Raw genomic sequence first — 16,953 nt, 5'->3', positions numbered from 1 at the left:
AAAGGCCCTTTGCCTGGCTGGTGGGATGTATGGATGTTATAGGCTCCCCTCATTAAGTGACCAGGCCTCCTCCCTTTAGTCCCCATAGACGGGCACACAAAGCCCAGCATGAAGCTAATGAACCTCCCCCAAAAGAGGAATGTGCTTTCATCCCTTTCAGCGCTCTCCCCACCCCTACCCCCGCCTAGGGGACAGGAGACCAGGAGGGATGGGGCTTGGCAAGGAGCGGATTGGCTGGGGCTGGGGGGGTGCAGGAAGTGGGTGTGCCTGTGGCTCAGCGGGAGCAGGATGGAAATTGGCCACTGACCTCAAGCAAAGGTGAGGGTGGGGAGCTCCTGCTGCCAGGGCCCGTCCCCCTCCCCCGCTGTGTGGAGGGGCAAGAGAGCAACTGGAATGTGCCCTGCTCTGTACAGTGGGAGATGCTGCTGCAGAGGGGTGGGAGGACCTCTGCTTGGGCAGAGCAGATATTGGAAAGTTCACACAAGCCTGCTCCATGCCAGAGTCCTTGGGGAGCACTCGGCCCAGCACAGACGAGGCCCAGGCATCTTTACCCTTAGATCCACTGCCAGCAATTGGCGTGGTGGTAAGAGCACGGATGCCCTATCTCTGCTAGAGCTTCCTGCTGGGCGAGCTGCAGTCCTGGGAAGCTTCACTACAGCCTGAGAACACATGTCGGAGGGGAAGTTACCCTGATGATGTGCTCCGAGGGTCCCAGCCATATGAGGGTCTCAAAGCACGTTGCTAAGGAAGGGTCCACAAGTGTCACTGTCCCATTTTACAGATGAGGGAAGCTGAGACATGGGGAGGGCCTGGGGTTAGAACCCCAGTGATTCTGCTTCTTTATTAAGAGTGATATGGAGCCCGTCAAGATGATGTCTTAATGGGCCAGCTGTTATAGGATCAGACTCCCTTGGGGTGTTTCCTATTGATTGATGTGATTTTAGTCTCTGCACAGGAGTATTTACTTACTCCGATTTATTTAAAACATGCCACTCCGTGGCTCTCAGTGCATGTCCAGGCATATTTCCCAGCCTGAGTGGGATGCATTGCAGCTTGTGGTTCGAGCTGTGGCTCCCCAGAGCTGAGATAGCAGGGAGGGTGCAGGTCAGGAGTGAGGGCCAGGAGCAGAGCTGTGTAAGGGCACAGTGCTGGGATAGCAGTAGCTGCAGGATGCCAGTTACTCGGCTGATGGCCCCACTTCAGCAATGGGTTAGGGCTAAGATGGCAGGAGAGTTTGCTGGGGATCCCGCTCTGTAGCCTTAAGCCCCTCTTGGATGTGTTTGGGGCTCCTGCAGGAGACGTAGATGAAGCAGCCTCGACCTGGCAGGGAACCCCAGCCACAGACATGTCAGCACTTCATGGGCCAAGACTATAATGCAGGACAGGGATTCGGCCCCAAGCCCTTCCTTGGGTGTGGGCTGTTTAAGGGTCACGGCAGCTGGTGTCAGTGACTCTTCATCTCAGCATAGTCTGGTCTTGCGCCCCTTGCTTGCGGTTGTGGGGGAGGGAATGGTGTGTAGGAAATGAGCTCCACTTGTGGTTGCCTGTGAGATGTGCCTGTGTCCATTCCCAGGAGGGTAGGGCAGGGAGGGGAATACGCTCAGTCGCAGGTGTGGATGAGGACATGCCTAGAGCTTTCAATGTGCCCACACCCATTTACGGGGCGGGACGGGGTCAGAGAGTGCCCATTCAAGGAGGGATGGGAGCTCTGCAGAGCAGAGAAGCTGACCGCACCCATTTGCTGGGGAAGAGGGTGGGGCTACGGGCATGCTAGGAGTTCCCTCATGATTAGTCTGGAGACCCTCAGAAGGGCTCTGTTTGTGTGCAGGTGAATTCCCTCCCCTGTGTCTCTCCAGGGACTCTGATGGGCTCTTGCAGGAATGAAGTGGGCCCAATCATGGGAAAGTGCTGGGGCATAGATGGCTCATGGTAGCTGTGCCTGACCTAAACTCAGCTGAGCCACTTCAAGGCTTTTTGTCTTTAGGAAACTGGATAGCTTTCAATCTAGGATCAGTCCGCTTACCTGTGGCTGAGGGAAGGAGGCATCCGTGATCTAAATAGCCTGATCCTACATAAACCAGAGCAAATCTGCTTTCCCTGCATGTCGAGGCAGCTCCCAGCCTTTGGGTTGGGTTCCTAGTGCCCCCCAAAATCATGGAGATGATCACGTGTCTAAAGCCTCAAGTGGCCAAGGTCTCCCAGCCCTTTTCAGGGCTCTCCCGTGGCAGCCTGTGGACAGTAGGACTTTGGGGCAGTCTGATGAGAGCCCTGGTCCATGATGACCACTGACCTACTTGGCTGCCTTGGCCATCAGGGCTGGTGGATAGGGGCACCCAGTGAGTCTCGAGTGCAGGGTTCCAGGAGTAGAATTTGGAGTGGGGATTTTCACACACCCATCAGAAGCTTTGGAATTCCCCCTTAGCCCAGCCTCGCCATGGTACAGGAGGTGGGGTTGCTGCCCGAACCAGTTTCTCCCTGCCAGCTCGGCTGGCAAGACATTGAAATAGATCCGAAATACGTCTGAGGACAGAATGCAGTCATTGTGCTGGCCTCGGAGGCAATTGGTGCTCTTGGCATTGGTGGAATGATGTCATTGGTTGCCTGGTAACCTGGGGTGGCACTGTCTGCATGGCGATGCTGTCTTTGCCCGTTCAAGTCGCCTGCTCTAGAAGGTTTCACCTCCAGGGCGGAGCCATCGCTAAGCGTCGTCCCCGGGAGCGCATGGCAGCGGGCTGGTGACATGGAGCGGTCGTTGGTTTGGGAATGGGCATTGCCACATGGGCCAGCATTTTGTAGTTAAAGGGATCACAAGGGAACAGAGTGACCTGTCAGTGGGAGGTGGTGCCCACTGCATCCTTGGATCTGATTTTATCCCTCGCAGCTCAATGCCTCCTGAGACTGCCCGCTTCTACTCCCCATATGGCTGGCCCTGGCTGTCTGCCAAGAGAAGCAGACAGAGGTGTGTTGTGTGGCCTCTCTATTGGAGCCCTAGTTGCCCAGCTGGCAGAATAAGCAAGGAATGGAGCTTCAGCCCCCCTTTCCCCCCCCCCCAACCTCTCATGTCAGCAGCTATGGGATTTATTTCTCTTTGTCACTAGAGATGGGCCCCCAACCAAACCCGCTGCTTCCAAAGGCCCCAGGCTTCTCAGCTGGCCCTTCGCCCTTCAGCAGCCTGGCCCTGGATCGGGGAGGCCAGGACCATAAGGCTGGTTTGGATACTGCTGCAGCCGTTGCCAATCGCATAGCTCCAGCCCCGTGCTGTGCCTTTTGTGGGCCCAGTGCGGCCCTGGCCCAGCCCAGTGGTGCCTGGTTCCGCAGGAGGCGGCTGCCGGGGCTGCGGTGGCGTTCCAGGCTGGAGCCGCTGCGCCAGCCCTGGTGACGTGGGTGAATAGCGGTGCCGGGGGAACACAGGCTCCTCTCTATTCTGCCTTCCCCCACCCCAAGCCTCCTGCCCAGCTGGAGCTCCAGAGGGTTTTGTTTGTTCAGCTTGGGAGCAGGGAGGGTGGAGTCAGGGAGGCCTTTCGTTCCCCTGCCTCTCCCACCCCACAGCCAGGGCAGGGCTAGGCTGGAGCTAGCCTGGGCTGGAGAAATAGCCCTGTCAGCAGCAGCAGCCAGGGCCCCCCAGTGCCGTGTCTGGCTCCACACCTCTCAGCTGCTCTGCGTTAGGCCACGCTTGGTTTAACCCTTGCCTACCAGCCCCAACTGCCTCTCTCAGCCCTGCGGGAGGGGCAGATGCTGCCTTTGGAACCAAGTACCTGAGCCGGCCTCTGGCCAGGGTGGCATGGCCGGGGTTAAAACTAGGTAGCAGCGGGGGCGCTGGAGCCTCGGAGAGTGGGGGTGGAGCAGGGTGGGAGCGTTATGAGGGTATGTGCTTTGGGGAGAGGTCGGTGTATGCAGGTGATAAGCGGGGGAATAGTCCCGCTATTGTGGGGAACTTTCCTGGCTTCGGCACTACCCTGGTGAAGTGGGCTAGCGAAAGGATCTGAGTCCTTGCTCCCACTTCCTTTACCCAGTGGCCTCCCTGCCCTTGAGGACTCCCCTTCCACTCTCCTGCCTGGAAGAGTCCTCGTAACCCCGACAAGGCTGGGCCCAGGATTCCTGGGGGGCTTGACCCCCAACCCTGCTGTGGTCACCTAGGACACCTAGGGTGTCCCCACTCCGGGGTACTCTCTCTGCACTGGGCACTTCTCTGACCCACTGACCATTACATACAAGTTAAAGCAAATGCAAGTTATTTAATCAACAATTAATTTTAAAAAGAATAAGGAATAATGAGAAAGGCTAAAGGAAACACATCAACCCGCTCTGTGGCAGGGAACATCACAAACAGTGTCTCTGCAATGTCAGGGCACTTCACAGTCTGTTCCTTGTAATTCCCAGGCCACCTTCTCAGGCCCTGGCTGTGCTGCAGGGATGCTGTGGGTTGGACACTTGCTCTGGTGGTGGTCACGTGCTCTCAGGCTCTAAGTGGTAGGACCCTTCTTCCCAGTGTCACCCCGCCCTGTCGAGGTTACGATCCAAGCCTGGCCTGCAGAGCCTCGTGGCTGAGGCGTCTCCCTGTGCTGGGCCTGCTGCCCAGGGTCCCCCTCGCTCTCCCCAGCTGCTCACCGCACCCAGCTCTGGACTGCTCCAGCCCCAGCTGCCCCACTCTGTCTCTGCACTGCGGCTGCTGCTCTGCCTCCAGCTCCCTGGGCTGCTTCTTTGGCCCCTCTGGCTCTGGTTGCTGCAGCTCTGCTCCCAGGACAGGTCTGCTCTGCAGGCTGCTTCTGTCACTCTGCTCCCAGCACTGACCTGCTTCCTGGGCTGCTTTTTTTGCCCCTCTGGCTCTGGTTGCTGCAGCTCTGCTCCTAGGACAGAGTCTGCTCTCTCTGGGCTGCTTTTCTGGTCCCTCTGGATCTGGCACAGCTCTGCTCCCCAGCTTAGCTTGGGCCTCTGCTTTCTCCTTGGCTCAGCCCCACTCTGTCTGACCCAGGCAAATCCAGCTCACATGGAGGACGGGGCCTCCCTGGCCTCCTGACTCCCTGATTAGCCTGCCCACCCTGTCATTCAGGCTGACCTGGAGCTTTGGCCTCTCCCCATTGTTCCTGGGGGCCATTGTTCCTGGGGGCTGTCAGTCTCAGGGTCCTGATTCCCCATCGACCCTTCCCCCTTTTTAGTAGTGGGAGCTAGCAACTAAAACACCCCCACTGAATGTTAGTAAGGGGGCAACAGTCCCCTTACACAGGTGCAGTGAGAGAATGTGGAATAGAAGTGCAGTGAAGTGCCAGGGGAATATCAGCATGGGGGTAGGTGTAGGGGGTGGGTCAGTGCAATGCGGGATGTTGAAGGGAGGTGCAATGGGGTGTCGGGGGTTTAGCATGGTGCTGTGGTAGGCGGGGTGTCGGTGCAGTGGGGGGTCTGTAGGGAGATGCAATGGGGTGTCTCGGCGGGTTCAGTGTGGTGCTGTTGTAGGGGGTGTGTCAGTGGAGTGGGGGGGTATTGGTGTTGGGGGTTCAGAATGGTGCTGTTGTGGGGGTGTAGTGGGGGTGTCAGTGCAAAGAGGGCATTGCAAGTAGGTGGAATGGGGAGTCGAGAGTTCAGAGTGGTGGGGTGGGGGTGCGTCAGTGCATTGAGGGGGTTGTAGTTAGGTGCAGTGGGGTGTCTCAGGAGCGTTCGGCCTAGGGAGGTGTGTGGGGCGGGGGGGGGCATTGTCTTTTCTACAGCTTCCGAGCTTGTATCTGTTTTGGGGTGTGATCACTTCCAGATGTAGCTTGTGTCCACACACGTACTTGCTGTCCCAGTTTCCAACCAATCCCTTATCCCCCTTGTCAGCTGCCTCAGCTTGGCGTGTCCTTGGCTTCCAGCTTGGCCCACTGTCCATTTGTGCTGGGGACAGAACCCTCTAACGGGTACCTGTGCCAGCAGCTCGGCTCTTCCTCCCTCCCTGCTGTGTGCACTAGGCACCCCAGGGGTGCTCTGCGGGCGTGGGGAGAGAGCGGCCCAGACTTTCCCAGCATGCCCTGTTGTCCGCACAGCTCAGCCATGGGTGCCAGGCAGAAGGAGCTCTCTCAAGTGGTGCGTGTCACAGTTGGGTCGAAGGAGCGTTGCCAGCTGGCTGCTGAAACGCTGTTGTGCTTGCAGCATGGGCAGGCCCGAAAATCTGGCTGATTTGGGTGGTCTGGGCAGTAGCCTGGGGCAGCTGACTCTCGGGTGGGAGGCAGGCTGCATGCCCAACGGGTTGGCATAAGCTGTCTGCTCCGCTGAGGCCGGCAGCCCCAGCTGTTTGATTTTAAGACACACTGCAGTCCTGCCTCTTAGAAGCTTCCTTGGTGTAAGTCCATTAGAAATGGTGCTGGCTCAGTGATGTCTGCTATTGGGCCCTCTCCCTTGCCCCAGACTTCAGGGAAGGGTGGACTGGGGGGAGTTCCCTCATCACCCCATCCCACAAGGAGCCCTGAAGGGTCCTGCCTTTTGGGGTCTTACCCAGGGCACAGTTAAAGGGGAGAGTGCGCATGTGTGAATCTCTCTCTTGCCCTGTTCAGGCCTGGTGTGCATGTCCTGCATGTGGCTGGAAGGGAGGTTTGGGGGGTGTCACAGGCCACTACCCCCCCCCTTAGCACAAGCCCTATCAGGAATCTCCTAGCCAGACGTGCATTGGGCTGCCTTTCTGCTGGGAGGGGAGGCTGCAGACCTACAGGTTCCTTCCCTTCCCTGCGGGAGAGCGTGCAGCCCAGATCTATCTCTTTTAAGGGGAGCCTCTGATTAGCCCCCCCGTCAGTCCCCTCCCCCGTCTGTCCCCTTGCGGGGAGCACACCGTGACCTCCCCGTCCTTGCTGGATCTCGTGTGCTCGCCGTTGCCATGGCGAGCATTGTGTCTAAATATTGCAACCAGTTGTCAGGCTGCCTTTCCCTGCCTGCCCCTTCCTGGCTTCCAAAGCGCCGGGCGCTCGCTGGCGCAACGACCCACTTTGCTGCGGCTTCTGCGTGGGTGCCAAGGGATGGAGGCTGGGGGAAGGAGCCGAACGCTGCCCGGCGAGGCGTCCCCACCTGGGGACAGGCGAACTGGCACGCTTTGGCGGCAGGGGAGGAGCCGGCAGCCGCAGGCTTGGCTTGGCACTCAGCCCCTCCCTTCCCTCCCCTCTCTGCAGCCCGTCCCTTTTAAGGAGCTCCACCCAGGGTCAGGCCAGGGTGGAGCTGTCAGACTATTCACACCTCACAGCCCAGGGCTGGCAGGCTAGACACACCAGCAGCAGGCAGCTCTTTATTCAGAGAGAGACTCCTCTGTGGAGGAGCAGAGCTCTCTGACTGCTTCGCGGTTGTGCATCTCCATGGAAGGCTGAAGGCTTGGGCCTGTGCAGACCCCGACGTGAACGTATATCAATAATAAGGTGCCGCCATTGGCCACATCTCTCCCTTTTTTGTTTTGTTCTTTTTTAATTCCCCTTCCGCGTTCTTCTGTTCACCCGAGAGGCGTGTGGGGAAGAAACTTGGCTGAGGATCTAGGGACCTCGATAGCGTGCTAAGTTGCCAGGTGTACAGGCCGGAGGAGGTGAGGGAGAACGGTGGACCCACCCTGACCGCCAGCCCGCAGAGCCCTGGGTTTTGCAGGGGGACCCCGACTGCACCCACACGGGCTGGTATCCCACCTCCTTTGCCTGCTCCCGGCCGCCAGGAATAGGAGCGTCGTGCAGACCTCGCGCGTGGTGAGGGGCAGCTGTTCGGAGCCCGGCTCAGGAGCATGATCCTCCCCGCAGACAGCATGAGCGCCGTGCAGTACCGGAGGAGCCCACCGCGTGCCGGCTGGGCGGTAAGTGGCTGGCTGCTTCTCTGGTGGGGAGCTGGGATGCTCCCCTTGGGGCAGGCTGCAATGCTGGGGTGGCATTTTCCACTCTTGTACTCCAGGGCTGCATGGAGTAGGCGAGCTACTTTCTGGGGGGGTCAGGATATCTCCCCAAGCCCTCACGGGGTACATCCCTGATCCTGCCCTTCTCCTTTTTAACAGCCGTTCTCACCCCCCAATTCACACATGCACCAGTCCTGGGCATGGCCCCAGTTCCCCCTCCCCCACTCTGCCATAGCAGCCCTGGAGAGGAGGGGGCACCCACTGGGCCTTAAAGCCATGGGATGGTTGCTCAGCCCTGGAGGGCTCTGAGTCCCCGGTCCCCTTTGGACTCCGAGGGCGGGCGGGTGTGTGCAGAGAGGGGGATGGGTGTGTGCCTGTCTCCTCCCCCAAAGCCGGTGCATGGGAGGCCAAAGCAGAAAGAGCTCCAGCGGGCTGCAAGGCCAGAGGCAGCAGGGTGCACTGCCCCTTTAAGAGGGGGCTGGGACATGGGGGACCTTTAAGGAGCAGATGGGAGAACAATTTGTGGCGTGTGCACTGCCCCTTTAAGGAGGGGAGGAGGAGGAGGAAGGTGTGCCGCACCCACTCGCCTCCCCTGCTCTTTAAGAGCCTGATGCCCTCAGCCGACACTGGGTGGCAGCAGCAGGAGGGAGGACTGGCGGGGAGAAGGGGTGTTTGGGCTGTATTCCAGGTTTTGTTATGGTCCAGGATATGCACACACCTCCCTCTGCGGGGGTCCCCCAGTGTGGATGGGAGGTTTGCCTCACGTGGTTATTGTTGCATTCAACATCATGCAGTGGGGGATCTGCTCCCCCTCAGGGTGCTGCCAGTGCCCCTTTGTCTCTTTTCCTTTCCCTTGCCCTCTCCTCTGTTTTCCCCTCTGCATTTTCTTCCCTGCAGCAGCTTCCAGCTCCCACCTCTGGAGGGCACCATTCCCCCCACCCCCATTTTCTGTTCCATCTGGCAGTGGAATAGTGAATATTAATATAGAAGTGTTGTCATTAGGCCTTAAAGATGACACCCCAGTGAGATTAGTAGGGCAGGGCTGTTCACCCCTTGGAGTTATTGTTTAAGGCTGTCTGCAGACTCAGGCAGACCTTGTGCCTTTACTTTACATGTGGGCCCCATTTTATTTCTGCAGCCAGGAGGGCTAGAAACATACTTTAAATGAATGCCACAATTCTGCACAGCCTGAATATGCGTCATGCGGGCCACACCAATACTTCATGAGGGCTGGATCTAGCCTGCGGGGCTGCATGTTGGTTGCCCCTGGTGTAGAAAGAGTCAGGGACCTCCCTGCTGCTAAAGCCCTTGGGAAGGAGGGGATAAAAGAGTGTTTCTTTCTCCTGAGTGATGCCTCTAACTGCTCCCAAGAAGTCCTTCTCCGTGCTGCCCCCCAGCTAGACAGGCCAGTCTGGGGAGCCCTGGGAAGGGCCCCACTGGGAGGATACACAAGCAATGCTGGGCTGTTATGTCCCGTCTGTTCTCACTTGTGAGATCATTGAGGATGAGGACAAGGCGAGTGGGATGATCTGGGGTGCCCCTCTGGGACTGGCCATGTGTGAAGTCTTCCGACTTCAGATCTCTCCTCCGCACCAGAGCCCTTCTGGGCTCCCCACTGAGTCCCCAGCTCCCCCAGAAGCCATCCCCAGCTGCTTTGAGTCCCAAAGAAAGTGTGTCCTTGGCTATGATTTGGTCCAGGATGGGACTGGGGTCTCTCTCCCCATGGTCACTAGAGTTTGTCCTGTTCTGGTTAGGAGGGATGGAGATCCATCACCAGCTGGTGGGAAATGGGGCCAGGTGTTCCCAGCTGGCAGCAGTGGTGGAGCCCAGGTGGCTGCAGGTGGAATTCTGCCTGCCCCTGGGGCAGTGCTGTCTCTCTAGGTCAGAACTTCAGCCAGGGTTGGTATATGGGAAGGCTGAACTGTCTGTGTGCTGGGGAGACATGGAGGGCTCAAGGCTCCAGCGTTGTCACTGAAAGCCTGCCAGGCCTTTCCCATGCCCTCTCCCCAGTTTATCACCTGGCGATCGCCAGGAAAGCTGAGCCTGCTGTGGAGCCGAATGGTTGGTCAGTGCAAAGTTGTTCCCCAAGGCAGAATCCTGAGCCCTTTGCAGTCTCGGAGCTACTCCTAATGCTGAATGTCATCCCAATGTGGCCTCCACAGCTTCTCCACCAGAACTTGGCCAGCACCTGATTACATGGAAAGGCAATGTCAGGACAGTGCTAAGAGGACAGGATGGAAAATAAACTCGCCTTAAAGCAGTGGGTGCAGCTGTTTGGATACGTTTCTCCCTGCCCCCCCTTTGTGTTCATCTCTTCTCTGGGGGCCGGGAGCTTTGCATTCATTAGTAACCAAATCTCCCCATGTTGCCTGCAACTCCTGCTGTTCCAATCTCTCCAGGTTCCCATATGCACTTCCCCCTCCACTTGTGGTGTCCTCTGCAAATCTGGTTATGGCTGAGTCAAGGAAAACCAGACAAAGAAATCCATAGGGATCTTGGGGCTCTGAATTCAGCTGATCCGGGACCCCTCAAGTGTCTTTGGCTGAGCTACTAAGAACTAGCAGGAAGCTTCAGGGCTTGAGGACGGAGAAGCTTCCTCTGTAGCTAACAGTGCTGCCCTTTAAATGATCATTCCTGGGCCCTCCGAATTCCAAGGCCATTGAGGGGAATGGGGCAGTTCACAGCTCTCAGAGCTATTGTATCAGGCTCTCAGCAGACATAGGGCATGTCCACACTTAAACCACTGCGCTGCTGTAGACACTCCCAGCAGGAAAGATGGCGGTGGCCTAGTGCTGTCTACACTGGGGTAACTGTGGTGTGGATTTTACACACTCCTGAGTGATGTAGTTGTGCCCACCCAATTTTCTAGTGTAGACCAGGCCTGTGCTAACTCGACTCAAACCAGGTGTAAACTGATTGAACTGTGCCCACATTAGGCGGATGCCATGGTTAGGCTACACTTGATTAATCAAAAGGAGTACTTGTGGCACCTTAGAGATTAACCAATTTATTTGAGCATAAGCTTTTGTGAGCTACAGCTCACTTCATCGGATGCATAAAGTGGAAAAAGCAGTGAGGATGTTTTATACACACAGTCCATGAAAAAATGGGTGTTTATCACTTCAAACCCCCCACCCCACTCTCCTGCTGGTAAAAGCCATTTTTTCATGGTCTGTGTGTATAAAACATCCTCACTGCTTTTTCCACTTTATGCATCCGATGAAGTGAGCTATAGCTCATGAAAGCTTATGCTCAAATAAATTGGTTAGTCTCTAAGATGCCACAAGTACTCCTTTTCTTTTTGCGAATACAGACTAACACGGGTGCTACTCTGAAACTTGATTAATCAGTGCAGCCTTTGCTGTCTAGACAAGGCCTTACTTTTGTGCAAACTGAAATTCTGGAACATCAGATGAAAACTTGGCAGAGATACTGGGATGGTCAGTCCAACCCCAGAGTTACAAATCCCATCATACTAACCCTAATATGGGGATTTATTCCAGTTTTGCTAACCATAGCTACATAGTGTCTCCCTACATTTCCCCTGCAGTTTCAATTGGATATGGGATTGTAGGGTAATTGCTAGGATCATCTGGGTAGGTTTTACTTAACTCCCTGCCATTGCAGGGGCCTTGGCATTGGTGCACATTGGTCCCTCCTGTTTTCTGCCCATGGGCTGCAGTACTTCGGCTGAATTCTGGGTGTTGGGCTTGACGTGATATACAGTGGGTCAGACTGGATGATCTGACGCGCTCTGTTCTGGCACTTCCTGTCCTGAACTCTTGTGGAATGTTGCTGTTGAACAGTGGCCACGTTTCACTCCAGTGGTGGCTGCATCTCTGTGTGGAAGGGCCCTTGGGGATGAGCACTATAGAAATGTAAGCTTCTGTGGCTTTGAGTGTGATTCCTGAATCTCTGCTGGATACCAGCGAGAGGGAACGTGGGGAATGAGGCTGTTGCAGGCGGTGCGAATCCTATGTCTGATAGGGTCTTTTGGGGTGCAGTATGTTTGTTTGTTTTTTCCTGCTTGGTGCTGTCTGTGTGTGGGGGTTTGTGAGGGAGGAGAAAGGTGATGCTGAAGCAGACTGGAGAGACAATTCCATTCCATGGGCCTCATCTCTTGCTTTAGGAAGGAGCCAGGGCTTTGAAGTGCATGGGTGTGGGACAGTAGGTTTGGCTCTGTGTCAGGTCTGGTGTAGTCTTCTCTGCTGTGCATGGATCCGCCTCCTGTGTCCCTGAGGAAATAGCGAGAACGAGCTAGGAAACTCTCACCTGGGCTGAGCTCGGATACCCCAGCAATGAGCGTGTTATAAATACGCTGCTAGGGTTCTGCAGACTGGATTTCAAGCCCCGTGTTGATGCTCAGGAGCTGTGGTGTGTTTATGCCAAGCCTGTGGAATACTTTGGTGTGAAATGCTGGTCCTCCCAGTGCTGTTAGCCTCCAATATAAAGAGCTTTGCTGTATCTTGGCTTGTAGTTTCCTGGCATCTCCATCTCTGCTGATCCCTGGGATCTGAGAGCGCTCGCAATGTTTCCTCCTTTGGAGCCACTTCTGAATGCAACCCTTCGCTTGGTCCCCATGACCTTTGACCCTTGGTGCTGGGAGTCTGGGATCTCCTTGCTGTGAGGCCCCATTGCCCATCTTGGAAGCTGGGGTGACAGTTAGCCCCACGGTAAGGTCACTGAAGCTGGTTGGAAGGCTGGACTGGGCTGCTAGTTTGCTACCAACTGTTGTAGCACGTCTTGTGGGGACCCTTCTAGATGGGTTTTCTATGGGGTCTCTGTATCTTGCCCGTGGGATCAATGTGCTCTGTTGGCTTTGTCCACACTAAGCGTCTGTGCTCCGAATGTTTGTTGGCTGCTGCATGATATAGTGCGCTGTGAGGCACTGCTGAAAGGGACAGCTGGAGCCCGGCCCCCTGGAATCACAGGGCCACATGGCAATGCACTGAGGCAGCACTTCAGCAGGATGGCATGGTGTTGACCACACAGGGATTTCCAGACCCTCTTCTTGCCGGGTGAACTCCTGCTCGCAGGACACAAGCCTGGCTGGCAGCCCTTTGCATCGCCCCCCTCTGTACCTCCCGGCTTCTCCATGAGGGAGCGGGTCTGGGGTCTGTTGCTGTTCATTTGCGACTCTGATCGAACATTAAAAGCAGCTCCCCCTCTCACTCATTTGAGGGGCATTGGGCTCCCCGTTCACACTGTCCCGGGGAGGTTGAGGCAGGTTTGTAGTTACTCCTGGAGGTCACCTCCTTCAAAGGAGCCTGCTGGGTTCCTAACCTGGGGCTCGAGGACAGGTTCCCAATCCTCCATTTCTGGGGCTGTGGGGACACAGCTTGCTCAGTAGCGGGCAGAGGACTGTTATAATAAGCCTGTGTTGTCTAGGAATTCATAGTTCTGTTCCACAGCCTCCCAGGGCCACATGCTGTGACTAATTGGTAGCAACTGTGATGCTCCAACAGCACAGACTACTACCCGTTGAGCTCATGGAGAATCTCCTTTTGCTGATAATATATAGGGACTATGACACACACTCAGGCAGTTCTGACTGCACCAAACACAGCCTGGCAATTTGGGTCAATAACCAGGGAATGGTATTCCTAAATCAGAGGCCCCCAGGGGAGGGCTGCAGGATTCCTATGCTGCTTTGGAGTCCCCTAGTGGTTAAAGACTGATGATCTCTGGCACATGCATCCCACTTACTGGTTGAAAGCTACAGCTCCTTGTAGCCCATGGCAACTTCCTGTCTAACCCCTCTCCTGCTGCGCTGAGCCGCAGGAGGGGATGGTGCTCGTGGCTAATGATTTCAGAGCTAGCTGACAAAGGCTGCTGTTCCCCGGCTATGCATGCACAGCCATTCTGGCTGGATTTCCAGGTGATTACAAGGAAATGCCAAACCAGCATATCTTGGTTCTTGAACATCCCTTAATCCCCACAGGGATCTGTGCACCATGAGGCAGTGAATAGCTCTGCCTTAACTGGAGAGCACATGCTCTTTTGGGGGCTCAATTCAGCTTCCTTTGACATCCGTGCCCAATCTCCTGTTGACTCAAGTGGTAGCCGGTTGGGGCCCTCACTCCTTTTTTTTTTCTTTTTTTCTTCCCCTTCTTAAGGTATGTGGTTTAAAAAAAAATAAAAAAATCTTCCTTCAATAAACTCCAAAGTGGGGTCTGAACCCTCCTGCTTCAAAGCATAACCTTGGGGGCTGGGAGGAAATATCATGTAGGGGCATGTTCTCCCATAACTGTCTCTTGTGGGGGTATCTTGCACATCTCTCTGAAGCATCCATTGGAATGCGTCCGATGAAGTGAGCTGCAGCTCACAAAAGCTTATGCTCAAATACCTTTGTTAGTCTCTAAGGTGCCACAAGTACTCCCGTTCTTTTTGCAAATACAGACTAACACAGCTGCTACTCTGAAACCTGTCAGAGACAGGATACGGGGCTGGGTGGACTCACTGGTCTGATCCAGTCTGGTGCTTCCTATGCTCCTGGTATTCCTGCTAACAGATTAGATGATTTGTAACAAAATAGCTTTAACCATGGATTTCCTTTTAATGGCTGAGGCAGCTGGCTTCAATTTCAACCCATCAGGCACTTTGGAACAGGGCTGGTCAGTTTCACGTTTCGTCTCCAGTCTGTTTCCCTCTGACCGTAGCCCAAAGCTTCGATATTTGGAATCCCAGCCAGGGAATTTTTAAATTCACTCACTGCTCAAGGGGAAAGAAATACCCTTAGAACTGAAACTCACAAAATCCTATCCACATATGTTTGTGTTAAGTAAGCTTCCTAAGCGTTAACAGCTCATGCGTACGGGGCCTTGAAAGGCTCTGCTCCTGCCAACTTCCTTTGGCGTAGGTAGGTTTCCTCTGTGCTTAGATTCTGCCTGGGTCGAACAGAACCAGCCTGCCTCTGCCCGTTTTTGCCCAAGACTCAATCCGTAAATCCTCACACACACACCCCTTGTCCCCACTACTCTTTGTATATTTCATGCTGCTTCCTCCCAGCCCCTGACCATGCAGAAATACCACAAGACAGGCTGGGCTTGTGAGACTTCCAGCCTGGCTCTGCAGGCCCAAATCATTGGGGGCGTCTCTGGATCCTTTCAATGGTGGCCCCTTGCTGTTCCCACTGAGAGTTGGCCTGCATTGGCCATGTGCTGTCCCTGGTGGCCCAGAGCAGTAATGCCTGATTGACCATAACAGCTTGCTTCCACTCTTGGACCCAGCCCCTGTTCTCTTTAGCTTGGAGGCTGGTGGGGGTGATGCACTGAGCCTCTGGCGGTAGAGGGGGCAGAGAGCAGCATGGGGCAGGTTGCTCAGTGATGTGCAGAGCAGCGTGGGCAGGAAGGAGTTAACAGGGAGGGGACAGGGGGTGCTCTGTGGAATCCTGCCTTGGTGTCTGGTTTTGGAGAAGGGTGTGAAGCAAAAGGCCTGACAGCAACTGTCGTGGATGGTTTTGTCAGAGACACCTGCACTGCACAGAGTGGGACTGACAGGAGAGGCAGGGCTGGCCAGGAGATAAAAGGCTTGGGGATAGGTGGGGGGCCTGGATCAAAGAGAAATCTGTGCTCTGCCTGGCTGGAGGGGCCTGGGTGTGGAAAACAGATGGGAAGGGAAGCAGAGGGATGGCTGAAGGAGGCCATAAATCTCAAGGGGTGTCGGATGGGCTGTGGTGGAGAAGGGCTCTGTGGGTGGATCAGCCAGGCTGTAGACTGTGGGGTGGGTGGCTTGCACCGGGAGGCTTCTAACCCCCCTGGGATTCAAGCCCAGCTCTGTCTATAACTGTTGGGGGGCAGGCAGGGCCTGCAGAGCGCAGCTAATCCCTGGCCTGGCTGACGCCCTGAGCAGAGCCTGGGGCTGCACATAGCCGGTGGGGCTAAGGTGGCTGCCACAGGGAGCGGGGAGGGGGAAGGAAGGCAGCCAGGCAGGCTCTCAACAGGATCTCTGTGTGGGTGGCTCCGCTCCGGGAGTGACAGCCGTGGGTTGGGCCTGTCTCGGCTTGCCTGCCAAGGGAAGGATTTGTTTTGTCACCAGGCTGGCTGCAAGGGCTTGGGCCGCAGCCAGGCAGCACATCAGAGCCACCCAGGACAGTGCACCTATCCAGAGCAGCGGCCTATATGGCGAGGGTCCTGGGAGCGCGGAGATGACTGGGGGAGGGCAATTCATGCACATGAGGTCAGGGCTGGGTTAGGGTGTGAGTCTGACCATCTCCTCCCAGCATGCCCCCACCCCCTGTTTGGGATCTGAGGAGAGGGTTGCGTCTGAGCCCCTGGCTTCCCCAGCCATGCCTCTCCCAGCCATGCCGGCAGCCTTTTGCAAGCATCCTGCAAAGGCTCCTGCTCCTCCCCCCACTTGGGCATCAGCCGCCAGCACTCCTGGGCTCCATGCCAGGTGGTGCCAACTTCTGCTGCCACTGAGTCCCTGCTGCTTCCTAGTGCTCAGCCAAGCTGGGGGTAAAACCGGCTCCATCCTGGGCTCCCAGTCCAGCCTCCTGGCTGCAGACCTCTTCTTCCCTGGGACAATGACCTCCCCTCACAACCCAGCCACCTTCTGGTGCAACTCACCCCTGTGCCTGAAGGGTTAATGTGCCTGAGGTTAACCCTCTCCCAGATCCCTGGCATCCTTTCCCAGTCCCCATCCTGCTGGCCAAGGGCTGGGTGGGATTCTCTTGTGTTCCTCAGCAGCCTGGAAAGCGATAGGGAATGCGCCCCCAAGGAGATGCTCAGCACAGCTTTGCCTAGATAGTGAACTCCTACCTCTGCCCATTCCCCTCTTGCCAACTGGACCCACTGGAGGACATCTCTGTGCCACGTAGCCAGGCTGTGGTGCCCCCTCACAGCCCCAGAGGAGCGCAGTGCTGACTTCCCCACTGAATCTTGTGGGGGAGAGGTATGGGCACCCCCTAGTGAGCAGGGAGGGGATATCGCTGCTCACCCCCTGCTCTTGTATCTCCTGTGGGAGGGGCAGCTGGTGCCCCCCTCACAGGAGTCCAATTGGCCTGGGCGGGAGCCCTCGTCCTCTCTCATAGCAGCACCCCCTCGCAGCCAGGGATGGGCAAATGTTCTGCAAGCTCCATGAGGGTCGTCTCCTCGGGGGCTGCGGGTTGACCCCCACCTGGCCCATCTCTT

At 56.3% G+C, this 16,953-nt stretch overlaps 1 protein-coding gene across 3 annotated transcripts in view; it reads left to right on the top strand.

Annotated features, from left to right (window-relative positions):
• KLF8 (KLF transcription factor 8) overlaps positions 1-16,953 on the top strand; it is an 86,592-nt gene that overhangs the window by 52,094 nt on the left and 17,545 nt on the right. Inside the window, exon 1 of one of the 3 annotated variants that reach the window (XM_084639520.1) lies at positions 7,127-7,786. The exons of the other annotated variants lie outside the window; for them this stretch is intronic. Coding sequence (XP_084495646.1) covers positions 7,718-7,786 — 69 coding nt within the window. The 5' untranslated portion in view covers positions 7,127-7,717. Of the gene's footprint in view, positions 1-7,126; positions 7,787-16,953 lie in introns of those variants that run through there. 3 annotated transcript variants of the gene reach the window in all.

The sequence above is a fragment of the Lepidochelys olivacea genome (assembly GCF_965140295.1).
Source record: "Lepidochelys olivacea isolate rLepOli2 genome assembly, chromosome: 9".
NCBI classification, from domain to species: Eukaryota; Metazoa; Chordata; order Testudines; family Cheloniidae; genus Lepidochelys; species Lepidochelys olivacea.
Note: the sequence above shows the minus strand (reverse complement) of the source record. Positions and strands in the feature narration are given on the sequence as shown.